Genomic DNA, 20,094 nt, shown 5'->3' on the forward strand with positions numbered 1-20,094 from the left:
TCCACATATTTTCTATGGGATTAAGGTCTGGAGACTGGCTAGGCCACTCCAGGACCTGAATGTGCTTCTTCTTCAGCCACTCCTTTGTTACCTTGGCCCTGTGTTTTGGGTCATTGTCATGCTGGAATACCCATCCACGACCCATTTTCAATGCCTTGGCTGAGGGAAGGAGGTTTTTACCCAATATTTGATGGTACATGGCCCCGTCCATCTACCCTTTGATGTGGTGAAGTTGTCCTGTCCCCTTAGCAGAAAAACACCTCCAAAGCATAATGTTTCCACCTCCATGTTTGACGGTGGGGATGGTGTTCTTGGGGTCATAGGCAGCATTCCTCCTCCTCCAAACACGGCGAGTTGAGTTGATGCCAAAGAGCTCCATTTTGGTCACATCTGACGACAACACTTTCACCCAGTAGTCCTCTGAATCATTCAGATATTCATTGGCAAACTTCAGACGGGCATGTAGATGTGCTTTCTTGAGCAGGGGGACCTTGCGGGTGCTGCAGGATTTCAGTCCTTCACGGCGTAGTGTGTAACCAACTGTTTTCTTGGTGACTATGGTCCCAGCTGCCTTGAGATCATTGACAAGATCCTCCCGTGTAGTTCTGGGCTGATTCCTCACCGTTCTCATGATCATTGCAACTCCACGAGGTGAGATCTTGCATGGAGCCCCAGGCCGAGGGAGATTGACAGTTCTTTTGTGTTGCTTCCATTTGCGAATAATGGCACCAACTGTTGTCACCTTCTAACCAAGCTGCTTGGCTATGGTCTTGTAGCCCATTCCAGCCTTGTGCAGGTCTACAATCTTGTCCCTGACATCCTTGGAGAGATCTTTGGTCTTGGCCATGGTGGAGAGTTTGAAATCTGATTGATTGATTGCTCCTGTGAACAGATGTCTTTTATACAGGTAACAAGCTGAGATTAGGAGCACTTTCTTCATGAGTGTGCTCCTAATCTCAGCTCGTTACCTGTATAAAAGACACTTGGGAGCCAGAAATCTTTCTGATTGAGAGGGGGTCAAATACTTATTTCCCTCATTAAAATGCAAATCAATTTATAACATGCGTTTTTCTGGATTTTGTTGTTGTTATTCTGGCTCTCATTGTTCAAATAAACCTACCATTAAAATTATAGACTGATCATTTCTTTGGCAGTGGGCAAACGTACTAAATCAGCAGGGGATCAAATACTTTTTTCCCTGACTGTACATACATTGAACTTCTTTGGCACCGTACGTAGCCAACCTTACTAATTGGAGGTGTAGGGGGGAGGACAATAAAATACACTCAAGAAGCAGTTCTAAAAACTTGAGTTTGTCAATCTAAATGATGATTTAAGAGTGCACAGCTCCCAGTGGCTTCCTAATATCGGACGGGAAACAGCGTTCCAGACGGTCTTAGAAGCACCACATTTGAAAGCGCCGTGCAATGATGATGCGGTGACTGTATTTGTTCGACAGTCAGCCAAAAGTGTAATGTATGGTGTAGTGTATAGCAGTATATAGTGTAGTGTATAGTGTTGTGTATAGTATAATTATGCATAGCAGTGTACCGTGTAGCGTATTGCGTAGTGTATCATATATTATCGTGTATAGTGTAGTTTAGTTTCAAATATAGTGTAGGGTATAGCAGTGTATAGTAGTGTATAGTGCAGTGTATCGTGCAGTGTATATAGCATCTGAAAGCACCGCGGAGAGCAGCCAAAAGCCGCTGCCACTGCGAGGATGATGACCGGCCAATGAGAGTCGAGCTCGTGCGTGCACGATTTTGGAACTGGTGTAAGCCATTGGATACCGTGTAATGTTAAATTATTGATTCATTTCCTAAGCAGAATTGTATCTCTCGGGTAAGGGATGGGGGGAGGCAATCTCTTCAGCGAGTAGCACCCACGTTGACATTCCCGTCATTGTATGTTGTGGACTTCCTCTCTGCATGTGATCGCCACTCACATAGCCCCATGGACGAGAAGTCACACAGCATGGAGCTGCGGATATCCCGGGAGCTCCAGAGCGAGCGCAGCGATGTGGACCATGGCGTGATCAGAGTCCTGTCCACTTTCCACTTCCGTGGGCACAGCTACATTGTCCTGGAGCTGTTGAAGTACGCACACCACCACCACGTGTATGCGTGTCTCTCCACCCCACCCACCCACCTCCCATAGCGTGGATAATTTTGAGACGCCCAGCGCCACCCACGTGTCGTGATATCGTGGAGCCCCCCCCTACCCCCGTGTCGCCTGTAACAGACTGTAGGGGCAAGTGCTGTTTGTAGCAAGTAGCAGCAGTGCCTATGGAGGTCAGCATTGTGGCACACGATGAGGGGTGGGTAGTCAGCACCACGCGGGCTCGGCCGCCTTTGTCTCTCCCCCCAGTGGCGATGTTCACTCTACACACCACGGCCTCTAGGCTAAGTTGTCCTGGGGGGAGGCCTAAGACAGCTTGTTCAGATAATTCGCTATCACTGGTAGTGGTGGTGAGCGGGTATTGAACTCGGGTCTCTGTCAGGTTCGTAGCACAGTGCTAGCCGCTGCGCCATCGCTCAACGGTGGACGCACGCAAACACACACACACGTACACACATGCACACACACATACGCACACACACACCTGCAGACGCACACACGCACGCAAAACATGCACACACACGCACGCACACACACGCACGCACAAACACACACACCTGCAGACGCGGTGGCCACGCTCGAGCCTCTCAGGGGGAAGGGCCTGGGTTCGATTAAAAAACTCGGGCGCCTTTCTGTGTGGAGTATTGCAGATTCTAACCTAAACTCAAAATATATTAAAAGTATATATATTTTTTTATTCACCAGGTAAGGCACATGGTATCTATATATAGCTCATTTACAGAATCGACCTGGCTATCACAAATGATAGCTCAGCCAAGTGGCTTATCATCGCGTGGGAATTTATAACAGCAGCCAAATACTCGAAAAATGCGACGTCGATTATAAATGTGGTAAATGGAAAAACTGGAAGACCCAGAGAAAAATCCACGCGATCACAATGGGGAGAGAGAGGCAAACTCAAAATATACAGCAGGCGTCAGGGTCAGGATCAAACCCATGACCGTTGCCGTCGTTGCCGTTGCTGCCTTTCCCCTCGCAGGGCGAGCCTCCATCAGGTGATTAAGGAAGCGGGCCAACAACTCATCGACATGGACATGGTGAAGACGTACACCAGGGGCATCCTCCTCTTCCTGTCCCACATCAAGTCGAGGGGCATCGTTCACGCGGACATCAAGCCGGTGAGTGGGTACGCACGTGGCGCTAAGGGTCGCTCATGTGACTTGGGTGCGGAGGTCAAATCGCTAATTTGGAATGAGGAGGTGGTGGTAGCGGTGGCAGGGGTCACGATACACCTCTGGTGAAGATGATCTGGTACGAGCGAAACCGCAGTGTGGAGAGTCGAGTCGCTAGTGAGGACTCATAGCGCAGAGAAATCCCAGTCACAGGGATCGCAGGGTCGATGCGTTATCTCCGTCTGATTCCCCTGTTTAGTACAGTCAGCCTCCGAGATATAAACATTCGCATTCACGCACGTCCATACTCGCGAACTTCCGCACTAATGAACGTCCACACTCACGAACGTCCGCAATTAATGAACAGACCGCCTTAAGACGTCTGACTCATGACGTGCAAACTGAACCGTGGAACTATTTTGTTCGGTGGAGCGATACTCTACAAAGATGTAAATAGTCTCAGCATCCCACGTGACCCACAACAACAGTGAAACCATTCCGACTCAATGTAAGTGAAAATAACACCAATTGATTTTTGCACTGTTACTGGCCAGAGGGGTGGTTCAAGGATTTGACGTTCGTTTGATGCATAATGTACAACATTTCATCTAATTTATGACTTCATCAGTGGAACCGCAACACATCTTATGACTGACTGTACGTACAATTAAATGGCGAGTTCCGACGTACGAACAAATCCATCTTTACGAATGGGTCTCAGGAACATTGCCCGTTTCATAACTCAAGGACTGCCAGTGTGTATAAATGTATTGTGGTGATGTGTCATCGATCCACTGCTGGCTGAATGCTATCCCCATAACCTCTTGAGTGTGAATCCCCTTGCTGCTTCTCCTCTTTGCACAGGACAACGTTCTGGTCAAAGACACCGTGGCTGGCACCGTGAGGGTCACAGACTTCGGGTGCAGCTTCTTTATGTACAGTCAACGTGAGTGGCGTGTCTTTACTAATAGGGTTTTCCCCTTTTTTCTGGCAACAAAACTGACACCTTTTGCAAGGAATCATGCTTACATTAACCACAATACCTGCAGTCAAATGCAAACAAAAAACAATACTCTGATAATTTATGCATTGTCTTTGAAACTGATTGGTCCGCACCAGAGACAGCTTTCTTTGGAGCCTAGTCTCATATGGTGTTCGACCAGATGACGCCAAAAGGCGTCATCTGGTCGAACACCATATGGTACTGGCAAAGGAGATCCCATGATGATGATGGCGTGTCTTTGTTATTTGTCTCTGACTCTGTATGTGTATGTGGGTGTCTGTGTGTGAGTGTCTTTGTGTGGGTGCCTGTGTGTGTATGTGAGTGTCTGTGTGTGGGTGTCTCTGTGTGTGGGTATATCTATGTGTGAGTGTATGTGTGTACATGTGAATGTGTGCTGATGATGTTGATCAACGCTCTTGAAGTTCCACAAAAACAAAGATCCCCTGTGTAGCCTAAACAGACTATATAGGCAAGCGGTGTTAGCGAGTAGCAGCTATGAAGGCCGGTACTACACACGAGGGGGTGGGTGGCCAGCACCCTTTGTCTTCCTAATGGCGATGTTTACTACACACGTCGCAACCAGGTACTCATTTGAGGCTCATTAGACCTATGAGAGGCCCAGGACCGGTTCAGATAATTGTCACCAGTGTTGATATCGGCTATGAGCGGAAATCAAGCTCGGGTCACCGGGTTCGTAATGCAGTGCGCAAACCGCTACAGCCACCTCTGCCCACACACACAAAGACAGAGACACACAGAGACACACACACGGTGAAAACAACAACGACCATTTGCTACTAAGTGACAGTGACGTCACCACGGCGCCTGTGTCAGGCTATGCACCTTCAGGCAAAATGTAGTGTTGAACGCAACGCTGGCAGGAGGCCACAGGACAGACCCCGCAGATGCCATGCGGTTTACTGACTAAGATGACTGACAGATGAGTGTATAGCTTTAACAGAATGTAGGACGAAGTGCTGTTAGCAAGTAGCACCTATGAAAGCCGACACGGCACACGATTTGGTGAGTAGCCAGCACCATGTCCGGCCAACTTCATCTCACTAGTGGCGATGTTTACACACCACACCAGGTACTCATCTGAGGAAGAGTCGACCTAGGGGAGGCACAGGATCGGTTTAGACAACCGTAACTGGCAATGAAGGGGAATCGAACTCGATCCTCCGCCAGAGTTCGTAGATCAGCGTATTGCTAACTGCTACACCACTGCTACCCAGCCACAGACATACGATGACACACACACACATGTACGTACACTGTATATATATTTATAGTTGTTATTGCTGCAGCCCCACACGTGGGTAGGACACGGTTCTACGTGGCACCGGAGCTTCTGCTGGGCTACCTTGTCACCTATGCCATAGACATGTGGGCCCTGGGCTGCACCGTGGCCGAGATGGTTATCGGCAGGGAGCTCTTCCCGTCACTGAGCAACGACGACCACCTCCCCTGCTGCATCGAGGTAACGGAGCAGGCGGTCCGGGGCGGTCGGGGGCAGTCTGGTCCAGTCTGGTCCGGTCTGATTTCTCTCTGCTAACAGCACTTGCCCCAAAAAAATCTGCTAACTAAACCGCTTTTTGTGTTTAGTTCGTTGTCCTTCCCCCACACCTCCAATTAGCACGGTTGGCTACGTATGGTCCGAAAGAAGTTCAATATACACACATACAAGGCTATATGGGCCTCTTTGTCTTTGTGCATACGGGGTCAAAGATCGTTGTCTTTTCACGCTGTGTGTACACAAGCTAAAGCCGAAGATTCCCCATATAGCTTATAACAGACTGTTGGGGCGAGTGCTTTTAGTGAGAACCTATAAGGGCAGGCACAGCACACGAGGAGATGGGGGGTCAACATCACGCCCGGCCTGCCTTTGTCTCCCCAGTGGTAATGTTTACACCGCACCAGGTACTCATTTGAGGCTGAGTCGACCTAGGGGAGGCTCAGGACCGGTTCAGATAATCGTCATTGGTGTTGGCCGTGAGCGGGAATGGAATCTGGGTCGCCAGTTTGATAGCGCAGCGCTAACCACGACACTACACACACACGCACTCAAATAGTCTACGTGTGTGCCACAGTGCCGGCCTTCATAGGCAGTGCTGCTGCTGCTAACTTGCTACTAAAAACCCAGGCTCTGTGGAGGCTAAGACTGTTGTGACCCTTTTGTCTCCGTCTGTAAACCCTGTGTCTGCAGATTCTCGGGAAGCCCCCAAGATTCTTGGTGGATGGAGCCCTCCACAGAAATCAATACTTTGGTGAGTTGAAAGATTGGTGGTGGGCGGGAGGGAGCTAAAACTATAAACTTTTTTTTTTACCAGTGTAAGGCCCCGACTGAGATTCATAGCTCTTGTTTCAGAAGCGACCTGGCCATCACAAGTGATAGCAGCTCAACGAAGTGGCTGATATCATAATCATCATGGCATGGGAATTTATAGTGGCAGCCAAATACTCTTAAATGTACAGTTATACAGACTTATACAGACCCAGAGACCTATACTCATAGAAACCTATAGAGATAGAGACGCATATAGAACCATAGACACCCACAGCAACCCACATTGTAGTGACATAGAATGGGTCACTACAGTGCGTAGCGCTGGTTACTGATAGAGAGGAAATATGGGCGTAACAGCCGACTTGCCAGCCGAGCATGGAATGCCACGGAGTGGCTCACTAGGGTCCGTGGCGCTGGCTGCTGGCAGAAAGGGGCATATGAGGACGTAGCACCCCGGCCGGCTGGCGGAGTACTTGATAGGCCGGGGTAAGGGATGTGGGGTAAAGGTGACTGAGGGGACACGTGCGGTATAGCCCAGACCCTTCTGGTGGGTTCCAGAAGGGGGCGTAGCCAAGGGCGGGGCCAGGCAGGGGACACATGGAAGGTGGCCCAGAACCTTTTGGTAGGTTCCAAAAGGAGGGCGTGGCCGGGGGTGGAGCCAGGCCACTCCGGAGGGCATAAAAGGGAAGTCCCGAGGCTGGATAGGGGCTGTCTGTCGGTGGAATGGAACCCAACGTGCTAAGTCTTCGTCTCCGGCGTCGTGGTTAAAACAGCGTGCCGGCTGCTCTGACCCGTTTGTAGTTATTTTGTGTGAACAGTGTCTAAAAGTGTAGAATAAACGTGTGTTGCCTCCTACTTATTAGTGTCTCAGAAGTGACTCACTACACTAACACTGAACTATTTTTATTTTAAAAGGTATAGGCCCCCCTGAGCTATGCAGCTCTTTTTTTAGAAGTGACCAAATTATAATAGCTCGACAGAAGTGGCTGATATCTGTATGTGGGAATTCATAGCAGCAGTCAAATACTCTTAAACGTGTGATGTTGATTCTAAATATGGAGGGTAATAAACCGGAGGACCTGGAGAAAAATCCACGCGACCACCAAGGGGAGAGAGAGAGACACGCAAACTTAAAATATACAGCAGGCATTGTCAGGGTTGGGATTGAACCAACAACCTCCTCCATACTATGCAAGGTAGTCAACATCTGCTAGCCACCGTGGCGCCCGGATTCAGTTTCACGGGGTGGCACTGGGGCTGTTGTTGTTTGGGCCACTTAGTAACCACCTGTGGTCATCAAGAACCAGACGGTAGGTGAGTGAGTGGGTAGGTGAGTACTTTGGTGAGTCGGTATGGTCGATGGGTGAGTGGTTGAGTGTGTCCGTAGGTGGGTGAGTGCGTGGGTATATGGGTGAGTGGGTGTTTGAGTGAGTGGTTACGTGGGTGAGTGGGTGTGTCGGTAGGTGTTTGAGTGAGTGGGTGTTTGGGTAGGTGGGTGGGAGCATGAGTGGGTCTGTAGGCGGGTGATTGAGTGAGTGAGTGCCAGTGGGCGTTCGACACTTCACGTGGCCTCAAGGTGCACATAGCCTATTCTAGATTTGAAGCTTTCGTGACTGCAAGGATTCATACTTTTAGGTTTTTTCGGTAAAGTCATGTAAGTGACTTTACCAACAAAACCTAACAGTATGCACATAGCCTGGCACAAGCGTCGTGGTGACATTACCACCACTTAATGGCGAATGGTGGTTGTTGTTGAGTGCGTGGGTAGGTGTGTGAGTAGGTCGGTAGGTGGGTTGGTGAGCGGGTGTGTGGCTAGATGAGTGGGTGAGTCGGTAGGCGGGTGGGTGAGTGAGTCGGTGGGTAAGTGGGTGAATGGGTGGTTGGGTCGGAACATGGGTGGGTGAGTGGGGGAGCGGGTGGCTGAGTGGGGAGTGGGTGGGTGAGTAGGTACGTGGATAGATGGGTAAGTCGGTAATTAGGTCGGTGGATGGGTGGGTGAGTGGGTAGGTGGGTTAGTAGATTAGTGGATGGGTGGGTCGGTAGGAGGGTGAGTAAGTGAGGGAGTGGGTGGGTGAGTGGGTGTTGGAGTGGGTGGGGGAGTGGGTGGGTAGGTGGGTGGGTAGGTCGGTAGCTGGGTGGGTTAGTGGGGAGGTGAGTGGTTTGCTGGGTAGGTGAGTGAGTTGGTAGGTAGGTGAGCGAGTGGGTTGGTGGATAGGTGAGCAAGTGGGTTGTTAGGTAGGTGAGTGGGTAGGCAGGTCAGTGGGCGACGTGGTGGTTGTTGACTCTATGTCTCTCTCTGTCTATCTCTTTCTCTGTGCCACCTGCAGACCGTCGGCGCAAACCGTACAGCCCAGAAAAGCGGCGGATACCGGGAAGGTACCCCCTGGAACGCATACTCTGGGGACACAGCCAACAGCTGATAAACTTCATCAGCTGCTGCCTGCGGTAAGAACCACACCCACCAACACCCTGCCACCCTACCATCCCCACCCACACCTACCCACCCCCGCCACCCCCCAACAATTACCGCCCACCCACGCCCATAGAGACACACAGAGACCCACAGTGACCAATACTCACAGAGACGCATACGGATCCACAAAGACCCATAGAGACACACATAGAACAAACGTTTAATGAACGTTACCACGCGTCTGTCCTTCCCCTTCCTTGATCCCTACCCCCTCCACCCCCATGCCCCTTCCCGCGATTCCTCCCCCTCCCTGCATCTCTCAACAGATGGGATCCCAAGATCCGCATGACGCCCGAACAGGCGCTGCGTCACAGCTGGCTGCAGACCACAGCCACGACCACCACCACCAGTGCCACCACCAGCACCACAACCACTAGGATCCCCAGCGCCACCACCAACACTGCCACCACCACCGCCACCACCGCCAGCAGCACCAACGCCACCACCGCCACCACCACCACTGCCAGCGCCACCACCGCCAGTGCCATCGCCGCCAGCACCACCACCAGCAGAAGGAATGCCAGCCACCACCACCACCAACACCGCTATCACCACCACCACCGCCACTCCTGGCTCTGGAGCTGCCGACCCACGGTAAGCCTCTCTCTCTGCTGTGTGGCATGGAGATGTTGACTTTCTCGCCTGGCATGCAGGGTCGTGGGTTCGATCCCGACCCTGACAATGCATGCTGCTGTATATTTGGAATCCGTGTCTCTCACTCTCTCTCTCTCCATGGTGGTTGCGTCCATTTTTCTCCACCTTTAGAATTGACTTCACGCGTTTAGAATATTTGGCTGCCACTATAAATATCCAGACGATGATAATGATGATGATATCAGCCACTTCGTTGAGCTGCTATCACTTTTGATAGGCGGGTCGCTTCTGAAAAATGTCTACATAGCTCAGTGGGGCATTACCTGGTGAAATAAAAAAAAGTTTACTTTCAGTATGGGACTCTGTGGGTTGCTATGGGTCTGTATTGTTTCATATGAGTCTCTGGATCTCTAAAGGTCTCTGTGAGTATGAGTATTCGTGGGTATATATGTACCTCTGTGAGTATGGGTCTCTGTGGGTCTGTACGGATCTCTATGAGTATGGGTTTATATGGGTCTCTGAGTCTGTAGAAACATGCATGTAGAGGATTTGGCTGCCGTGATGAATTCGCACGTGACAATGCTGATGATATCAGCCACTCGTTGAGCCGCTATCACTTGTGATGGCTAGGTTGCTTCACTGAAAGATAGCGACATAGCTCAGTGGAGCCTTACCTGGTAAAATAAACAAACATTTTTTCAGTTTTACAGTCAGTCAGTTAGTCCACCCACGGGCGATGGCGGGTGGTGGGGGTGCGAAAGAGACCTCTGTCTGTAGTCGCGGGATGCTCGAGCACTGCTGTGGTGCTACATCTCTCTCCACAGAGTGGAGCCGGAGCAGCCCCCATCATCATCATCAACATCCTCACCGCTGGCCCAGAACTTGGGAGAGAGGGCGGAGGATGTGGAGGAGGAGGTGAAGGAGGAGGTGGTGGCGACGGAGGTGGAGAAGAAGACAGGGGATGAGGAGGAGGTGGAGACAGAGAAGGAAGAGTCTGAGGACTGAGGAGGGTGACGAGGAGGACGACGAAGATGACGACGAGAAGGAGAAGGATGATGACAAGGAGGACGAGGAGGACGATGACAAGCAAAAGGATGACGACAAGGAGGAGGACAAGGAGAAGGATGACGACAAGGAGGATGACTAAGGAGGATGACAAGGAGGAGGACGAGGAAGACGATGACAAGGAGAAGGATGACGATAAGGAGGATGACAAGGAGAAGGATGTACGACAAGGAGGAGGAGGGGGAGGACGGCAAGGCACAGAAGGATGACAACAAGGAGGACGAGGAGGAGGAGGAGGAGAAGGTGGAGGAGGTGCAGCAGCAGCAGGAGAAGAGAAAGCGAGGGAACCTGGAGCGTGTGGGCAGGGCACTCCGCTCACTCCGCTCGCTTCTCCGCCGCATGCTGCGGTATGGTGGCCGGCCCACCACACAATAGGGGGTGGCGGTGGTGGTGGAGTCGGTGCCAACCACCACCACCACGAGCAGCCCACCACCCATCATCCACCCCCGCATGATACCACACACACACCACACACACAGACACACACTACACTCACTCACCACACTAACAACACTCACCACCATGGGACAGGCTGTGGCAGAAGACTGAAGAGCGGACACCAGAAATAGACTGGACACTGCACTCATTGCACTCACCACACGCACCACACACACACCACACGCACACACACTACACTCATCACACTGACCACACGCAGCACACGCACACTACATGCACGAACACCACGCTAACCACACTCACACCACACGTACACACACTACATTCACCACATGTGTAGTAAGTTCGAGGAGACGATGTCGAAGTTGAGGCACACTCTGTTTATTAACCCAGGGACAGGCACAATAGTTGAAGGGGTATCGGCCCCTTTCACCCGTACTATGGGAAACCCACCCTAGTACTAAGCCCTCTGTCCTGTTCCCCAGTCCTCCTCTACTGGGCTACGGGAGGCTGACTGATCTGGCCCTGGCAAGCACAGATCTCGGCACCAGCTAACCAGCCTTGCCCTGATAAGGGCAGCGGTCTGGAAGCTTTTGGGCCGCGCCGCTGGCTTACCCGGCTCGGCCCTTATAAGGACGGCGAGACCGGGGAGTCCCAGGGCCTAATCTCCGAGTCTTGGATCTTCACTGGTCAGCTTCGTGTCGAACTGCCTCGAGCTCTTTGGGTCTCCACCTTTTATAGGGATCACCTCCGAGGGCTGGGGGCGTGGGCAATAACGGCTGCGGACGTCGGTGTGACCACCCGTGTATGTGAGTGCCGACACCCCTGTGTTTGTTGTCCGCCGTTTCTCCCGTAATAATCCCTACATCACCCCCCCCTGTACAGCTCGCAGCCGTCCCGGCTGCAACAATCCCTCAACCCCCAAGAATAAAGATTAACACAGTCAACACACGTGTGCCTCGTAACAGTAACAATAACAAGAACAAGTGTAACAACAACCGATGGTCCCCTATAAAAACCCCCTCCCCAAAAATGCAACACATATACAGAACGCGGTTCGCCATCCCCACGCACAAGAAGCATCCATACACACACACACACAACAAAAAAAATATATATATATAATGAGCGGGTTCCGCAGCAACAGAACACGAGCGGAAAGCTATTCATAACAACCGGCGCGTTTTGGCACGAGTCCGTGCAGTCACAAGGGGCCGGCTTGGTAGAGTCGGTGGCAGGTGTCGCATCTGCAGGTGCCTGGTCGTCTGGCTTCCCGGACGTGCCAGCGCCGACCCCCACGGGGGAGGCTGGCAGCCAAGAGGGCTTCAGTCCTGGGGCTCCTGAAGACGGGACAGTCATTAGCGGATCAGAGGCTGGCGGTGACCCCGCCCTCCCGGAGTCAGTGGACTCCCCACATGTTCGGCCATTTTCGTGAGAGGAAGCGTGTGGAGCAAAAAATGGCTTTAACCGTGAAGGGTGCACAAACCACCGACGCTTCCCCCACTTAATGCGCACACATTGAGGCCGCATAACCTGCACAATTTCTATGGGGCCCCTCCATGGTCGCAACAACTTAGCCGAGGTGGCCAATGGCACCTGGGGGCAGTGCAACCATGCTCGGTCACCCGGGTGCCATTCGTGCGTGTGTGTCCGGCGCGATCGCAATCTCTCGTTTTGTTTCTGGCGAGAGTCAGAGTTTTGCATGGCCGCCTGCCGTGCCTCCGCCAACCGAAGGATGTTAAATTTAACATGGTCCGCGAGTTTGGATTTAGCATGAGGCGCGGCAATCGTCAGCTGAGTCGCGACAGGCGGGTCAACCTCGCGGCCATACATCAAAAAAAATGGCGAGAAACCGGTCGCCGCGTGAGGAGCCATCCTGTATGCTGCCAGGACTCCCCCGATCCGTAGATCCCAATCGGTTTGGGACTCAGATACCTGGTGGGATAGCATGGACGTAAGAGTCCTATGCAAGCGTTCCACCATCCCATCCGTTTGTGGATAGTAAGGTGAGGTACGAATTTTCTTTGTACCCAGAAGGCCACATACCTCGTGTAAAAGGGTACTAGTGAAATTCTTTCCCTGATCGGTCAACAACCGTTCCGGAGCGCCCTTGTCGAGGACGTAGCCCTGAACAAAAGCCTCCGCAACGGCTGCTGCGGACTGGTTGGCGAGGGGCCAAGCCATAGGCCATCGCGTGAAATATTCCACGCCAACCAGCAGGTACTTATTACCTCTCGGCGTGGAAGGAAACGGTCCCAAAATATCAAGGGCGACCAGCTCATTAACCCGGGTGACCGAAATAGACTGGAGCGGTGGACTGGCTCCCTTTGCTGGCGGCTTCCGTTGTGCACACTGGGTACAGGACTGCAGCAGATCATCCACGTCTCTTGCCATGCCCGGCCAAAAGTAATTAAGCTGGAGCATGGCAAGTGTTTTGAGGGTACCCAGGTGCAGGAGCCGTTCATGAGCAGCCCATACAGCCCTACCCCTCAACGTGGAAGGCACCACCAGCCTGTGACGGCGGATCGTCCCGTCCCAATGCATGAGTAGGCCCTGGCACCACCCCCATGAGTCAACGCCCGACTTCCCTTGACCTGATCCTTCCGCGCGACGTCAGTAGCGCCAGGAGGGTCGCATCCTCCATTTGGAGGCGACCCCACTCAGCACTTGACAAGCCTAGTAGGGAATCTTTCCCTCCCCCCGAAATAGGACCAGCGTCCGAAGGGGTGTCAACTGCGGCCGCAAGAACCCGATCCCGGTCGTCACTTGCCGATTTGCAACGGCCCGAACCCAAGAAACAAGTGCAATCCGGAGCGATCGGCAGGCGTGATAGGGCATCAGCATTGGTGTGGCGAATCCCTTTTCGGTAAGTTGTCTCTAAATCGAAATCCTGCATGATCTCCAGCCATCGGGACAACTGCCCCGATGGCTGGTTAATTCGTAGGGCATACTGCAACGCCGCATGATCTGTACGGACGGTGAAATGCCGGCCGTACAGATATGGTCGGTACTGTTGGATAAAGAACACGATAGCCAACAGTTCGCGGTGGGTGACGCAGTACCGCTGCTCGGCCGGAGACAATACTCTACTACCATAAGCCACAACGTGCTCCACGCCACCCACAATTAGTGACAGCACGCCTCCAATCCCGGTATTGCTTGCGTCCGTGTCGAGCACGAAGGGCATGGAAAAATCGGGGTAGCTTAACGGCGGGGCCCCCACCAGGGCATCCCGAAGAGAGATAAAAGCGGCGTCCTCCTCCGGCCCCCAATGAAATTTGACCCCTTTTGACGTTAAGGCATGTAGTGGCTTAGCGATGGAAGCAAAGTCCGCGACAAACCGGTGGTAATATGAAGCAAATCCGATGAAGCTTCTAACCTCCCCCACCGAGGTGGGAGTAGGCCAGGAGCTGACACAACGCGTTTTGGCGGGATCGGTTGAGATGCCTGACCGGCCGACGATGTGACCCAAATATTTAACAGATTCGCGCAGCAAATGGCACTTTTGTGGCTTGAATTTCAAATTAGCAGCGCGCATCTTGAGAAAGACGGCCCGAAGCCTATCAAGATGTTCCTCGAACGTCTTACTGAATATGATAACGTCATCCAGGTAGATCAAACACACCTCCCATTGCAAGCCAGCGAGGACCAATTCCATCAGGCGCTGGAACGTCGCGGGAGCAGAGTGTAATCCCATGGGTAAGCGATTGAATTGGAAGAGGCCGTGCGGCGTTCGGAAAGCTGTTTTGGGCTTAGATTCGTCGTCCAAGGGAAGTTGCCAAAATCCTGAGAGCAAATCCAAAGTGGAGAAGAATCGCGATCCCGCGAGGGCATCCAGCGAATCGTCCATTCGAGGAAGCGGATAAGCATCGGCCACCGAGATCTTATTTAATCGCCGGAAATCGACACAGAACCTTAGGGACCCATCGTGCTTTTTAACCAACACTATGGGTGCACCCCAAGGGCTGGTCGAGGGAGAAATGATGTCAGATTTCAACATGTCATCTACAGCCGATTTGACATGATCCTTTTCGGTGGGACTTAACCGAAAAGGATTTTGGCGGATAGGAGCGTGGTCACCGGTGTCAATATGGTGGCGTAGCAATTTGGTACATCCGATATCGTATTTATGTTTACTGAAGACGTCGGAAAATTCTCGCAATAAGGCGCGTAATTTAGCACGTTGTGCGTCGGACAGGTCAGGTGACTCAGCACACAACGCTTCCAGCCAACCCTCGTCAGTGTCTGAGGCTAATCGCGTTTGAGAATCGGTGGCCACCTGGCCAATGATCGGCGTTTCCGCAGGTACCGGAACCGCATGTGCGAACACGGTACCCTGCGAAACCACCGCCGTCCGTGTCCCGACATTGAGGACCGCGATAAATGGGTCCCCATCCCCTTTAACAATAGTCTGGGCCGTCACCAGATCTGGCCCACTCACCCCGGCTCTAGATGGTCCCAACATAATGCCCCGGTCGGAGACCCCTTTATCGAACGGTCGACGCAACCGCAGGGGTACTAGCATCTGTGCCCCCGGGGGTACACGCACCGTCCGAGCAACGAGCGCCTGTACCGTAGCACAGGCAGTATGCAAGGCAGGGGTGGAAGGCAGGAACGTAATACGTCGGCCCAATGGAAGCTCGATGCATCGCTGGTCAATCAGAATTTTGATGGGCAATTTGGCCAAAAAGTCTGTCCCCAACAGGCACGGAATAGCCAGCGAGGAGGAGACGAACACCGGGCCAGATAGTTTAATGTCCCCGATAGAAATTTGTGCTCGAATTTGGCCGATAATACCCAACGAGCCCCCATTTGCAGCGTAAAACGGTATGTCGACAGGGAGCAACGGGCGACTCTGAACGGGCAGGATATTATAAATCAAATCCGAAATGATAGTTGCCGAAGCTCCCGTATCGACCAGTACCCGTACCTCCACCCCGTCAATATGCCCCGTGACAACGGACGACCCCGCCGATGCAGCCACGACCCGGTGAGCCAACTCGGACCATTGGCCCGGTTGGAGCGCCCTCCCCGACATGCCGCGACCCGACGCACCAGCACCCAAACCCCGAGAATCGTGTGTCGGACCTTGTGAGAGGAAAGTGGGTGTGTGTGCAGGCCGAACATGTGGGGTGCCATGACTTGCCCGAGGATGTTGCGAAGGCTTGTGGGGAGGGCCGTCCGCAGCTCCAGGTCTCGCTCCGCGCTGTCGAGGAGCCCGGCATCCGGACGCCACGTGGCCCCGGAGGCCACAATTGTAGCAGACGACGAGCGCTCCAGAGGACTTGGGCTGATCTCGGTGGCTCGGAACGTCCCGAGCCGGTCGCTCGGCAGATCGCCATCCTGCAGAACGATCCGCAGCGAAGGCCACCTCCATTCCGGAAGAGGTCGCCGCCACGGTGTGTCGTGCAGCTGCTTTGTTTGCCTTCCTCCGCTGGGAGATGAGATTGGCGTGAATGTGCCTTGCAGCCCGCAATGATGACATATCCGCATCATCCTGTGCTAGGATGATGAAGTCCAAATCGTCGGCCAGCAGCAAAATTTTCTCGGCCACCATCGCATCGATCCCTTCTTCGTCCATACGCGGGAAAGCGTCTTTCGCCAATGACAGCAGGGCCGTGCGATAAGCAAGTGGCGATTCCTTGTCGCCCTTCTGCCGTTCATAGAAGAGCTGGCGACAATCGGAAGGCGGCCCATAAACCATGGCCAGCAGCTGCAGCGCCGACTGAATCGTGGAGCGTGCCGACTTGGGTGCAGCGGTGAGGGTGCCCAGGGCGTCGCCGTCCAGCATCGTCGGGAGAGCACACAGCGCCTCGTTGTCCGACCAGCCCGCCATTTCTTGGTGGGCCAGGAACCGGCGCTGGAACCCCCCCCAATCGCCGTCGCTTGCTACAAATACCTGCAGGGCCGGCAGGCCCTGCTGGAATGTCGGCTCCGTCTCTGAACCTCTTGCTGCATCCGTATCGCGTCCCCGTACTGTACGAGTAATGGCGGACTCTAATGGGTGTCGCGCCGTCAGTGACGTGCTGGTCGGGGCTTGGTCGGTGCTGGCGTCCGATGGTGGTGACGTTGCAACCCCTGATAGGCCGCCACTGCGACCCGCCTCCGCCGATGATGTGTCGGCTGCTGGCTGGGCTCCGTCCCCCGCGTGACGAGCTGGGGCTCCTCCCTCTGCCCCTACTGTCTTCGTGGCGGGAATTTCGAGTCTCCTCTCTGTTGTAAAGGCGGGAGTTTCTGGCGGGTGTTGTCCATCTTCCCGCCGCGTCGCTCCTCCCGGCCCCAGGCGAGTTATTTGTTCCAGCATGGCGGCCGCTGCATACAGGAGCTCCGCCAGCCGCGAGTGAGCTAACGCCAACTCGTCAGTCGACGTCCCGGCCCTCTCCGACGACCCCGCCGATGTCGGAGCCGGCAGCGGTTGTGCAGGTACGTCGGCGGTGATGTCTTGCACCGCCCCTCCCTCGTCGTCATCCTCTCCTGGGTCTTGGGCACGAGTCTTCCGTCTCGTATCCATGCTTGGACCACTTCCAACACCAGATGTAGTAAGTTCGAGGAGACGATGTCGAAGTTGAGGCACACTCTGTTTATTAACCCAGGGACAGGCACAATAGTTGAAGGGATATCGGCCCCTTTCACCCGTACTATGGGAAACCCACCCTAGTACTAAGCCCTCTGTCCTGTTCCCCAGTCCTCCTCTATTGGGCTACGGGAGGCTGACTGATCTGGCCCTGGCAAGCACAGATCTCGGCACCAGCTAACCAGCCTTGCCCTGATAAGGGCAGCGGTCTGGAAGCTTTTGGGCCGCGCTGCTGGCTTACCCGGCTCGGCCTTTATAAGGACGGCGAGACCGGGGAGTCCCAGGGCCTAATCTCCGAGTCTTGGATCTTCACTGGTCAGCTTCGTGTTCGAACTGCCTCGAGCTCTTTGGGTCTCCACCTTTTATAGGGATCACCTCCGAGGGCTGGGGGCGTGGGCAATAACGGCTGCGGACGTCGGTGTGACCACCCGTGTATGTGAGTGCCGACACCCCTGTGTTTGTTGTCCGCCGTTTCTCCCGTAATAATCCCTACACATGCACACCACACGGGACTAGCTTAGTAGTGTATCCAGGCATCGTTACCCCAGGCTCCCACCCATGCGGGTTTTCATCCGATGGCAGTCCTCAATGGGATGACCTTCGTCAGCGGTTTCCAGGACATGGAGCTGTGGGGGGAGAGGGGCAGCCGCCCCCCAGAGAGTGAAGACGAAGGGGGAGGCCTGGTGCAGACAATGGCCAGAGCCTGCCTAGCCATGTGATGTGTTAAGAGTTATGATCCATAAAAAGTTACAATGTAATAATATATAATTGTTGTACGTCGTTGCTTGTATCTCACTTTTATAAACCGACGAGGACTCTATAATGTTGCAATGTTTTGCGAGTATTGCCTGGCTCGTGGGGATTCACGATGGCCGTGTGGATGGGGTTCACAATAGCTGTGTCGATGGGGTTTACTATTGTCATGTTGGTGGGGTTCACAGTGGCCGTGTGGATGGGGTTTACAATGGCTGTGTGGGTGGGGTTCACTATGGCCATGTGGGTTGAGTTCACAATGGCCGTGTGGGTGGGGTTCACTATGGCCGTGTGGGTGGGGTTCAGGATGGCCGTGTGGGTGTGGTTCATAATGGCTGTATGGGTGGGGGCTTACAATGGTCGTGTGGGTGGAGCTCACGATGGCCAGTTCAGGGGGTTCATAATGGAGAGTAGGATGGTGCGAGGATATATGGTAAAGTGGGTGGGTTGGTCTGTGGGTGGGTGTGTTATTAGGTGAGTGAGTGGCTAAGTGAGTGGGCAGGTATCATGATGAATGAATGGGTAAGGGAGTGAATGGGTTGGTGGTAAAGTGAGTTAGTGGATGAGCGAGAATGTGAGCGGATAAGGGAATAGGTGAGTGAGTGGGTTGGATGAGTGGGTGTGGGTGAATGAGCGGCTGTGACGAGAGTCAGACAGGGCAGAGTGGTGGCATTAACATCGTCACTAACACCACCACCATCATCACCATTGACTCACCAGACAGAGACCCACAGACTCACCACACAGATACCCATAGACTCATCACACAGAGACCCATAGACACCTCACAGAGATACATAGACTCACCACACAGAGCCCATAGCCTGAACACACAGATACACGTAGATTCACACATAGAGACCCACACACTCACCACACAAAGACTCATAGACTCACCACACAGAGACCAATAGACTCACCAGAAAGAGACTCATAGACACAACACAGAGATCCATAGACTCATCAGATACCCATGAATAGAGACCCACAGACTCACCACACAGGGACACAGAGACACAAATTCATACATAGAGGCCCACTGACTCATCACAGAGACCCATAGGCTCATTACACAGAGACCCATAGACTCCGAAAAAAGAGATCCATATACTCACCATACAAAGACCCATATACGCACCACATAGAGACCCATACACTCATCAGTGACCCATGAATAGAGATACATAAGCTCACCACACAGAGACTAATAGACACACCATACAGAAACCCATACATTCGTACATAGAGTCCCATAGACTCACCACACAGAGACACCGAGGCCCATAGACTCACACATAGAGACCCACAGACTCACCACAGAGACCCAGACACACAGAGACCCATAGACTCACCACACAAAGACACATAGACTCCGCACATAGAGATGCGTAGACTCACCACACAAAGACCCTTAGACTCAACACACAGATACTCATATACTCAGACATAGAGACCCACAAACTCACACATAGAGACTCATAGACTAACCACACAGAGACTGATAGAACCACCTCACAGAGACCCATAGTCTCCTCAAACAGAGATCCATAGACGCACCACAAAGAGACTCATACACTAATCAAAGACCCATAAATATAGATACATAGACTCATTACACAGAGACTAAAGATACTCACCACATAGAAACCCATAGACTCCTCACACAGAGATGCCTAGACTCTACACACAGAG

The 20,094-nt window shown here is 53.0% G+C and overlaps 1 protein-coding gene across 2 annotated transcripts; it reads left to right on the forward strand.

Annotated features, from left to right (window-relative positions):
- Positions 1–7,352: 7,352 nt before the first annotated feature.
- Positions 7,353–11,852, forward strand: LOC133339437 (uncharacterized). 2 transcript variants are annotated; one of them, XR_009754738.1, is made up of 4 exons: positions 7,353–7,858; positions 8,872–8,989; positions 9,284–9,611; positions 10,436–11,852. XR_009754738.1 is itself a non-coding variant. In XM_061547591.1 (4 exons), the coding sequence occupies exons 1-4, from the start codon at positions 7,734–7,736 to the stop codon at positions 10,574–10,576; spliced, it is 708 nt and encodes a 235-aa protein (XP_061403575.1). In that variant the 5' UTR covers positions 7,353–7,733; the 3' UTR covers positions 10,577–11,852. The 2 variants fall into 2 exon arrangements, 1 of the variants encoding a protein (XP_061403575.1); XM_061547591.1 differs by having other exon boundaries at positions 7,353–7,854.
- The last annotated feature ends 8,242 nt before the right edge of the window (positions 11,853–20,094 follow it).

The sequence above is a fragment of the Lethenteron reissneri genome, unplaced genomic scaffold (genome assembly GCF_015708825.2).
Source record: "Lethenteron reissneri isolate LAM-NWPU_2019-01 unplaced genomic scaffold, ASM1570882v1 scaffold_1864, whole genome shotgun sequence".
Taxonomy (NCBI): domain Eukaryota; kingdom Metazoa; phylum Chordata; class Hyperoartia; order Petromyzontiformes; family Petromyzontidae; genus Lethenteron; species Lethenteron reissneri.

Bases quoted from the DNA above. Each gene is read 5' to 3' on its own strand.
- LOC133339437 (XM_061547591.1), top strand. From the start codon at position 7,734: ATGCAAGGTAGTCAACATCTGCTAGCCACCGTGGCGCCCGGATTCAGT. The intron at 8,990-9,283 runs GTAAGAACCACA...ATCTCTCAACAG, and splicing joins TTCATCAGCTGCTGCCTGCG to ATGGGATCCCAAGATCCGCA. The intron at 9,612-10,435 runs GTAAGCCTCTCT...CTCTCTCCACAG, and splicing joins TCTGGAGCTGCCGACCCACG to AGTGGAGCCGGAGCAGCCCC.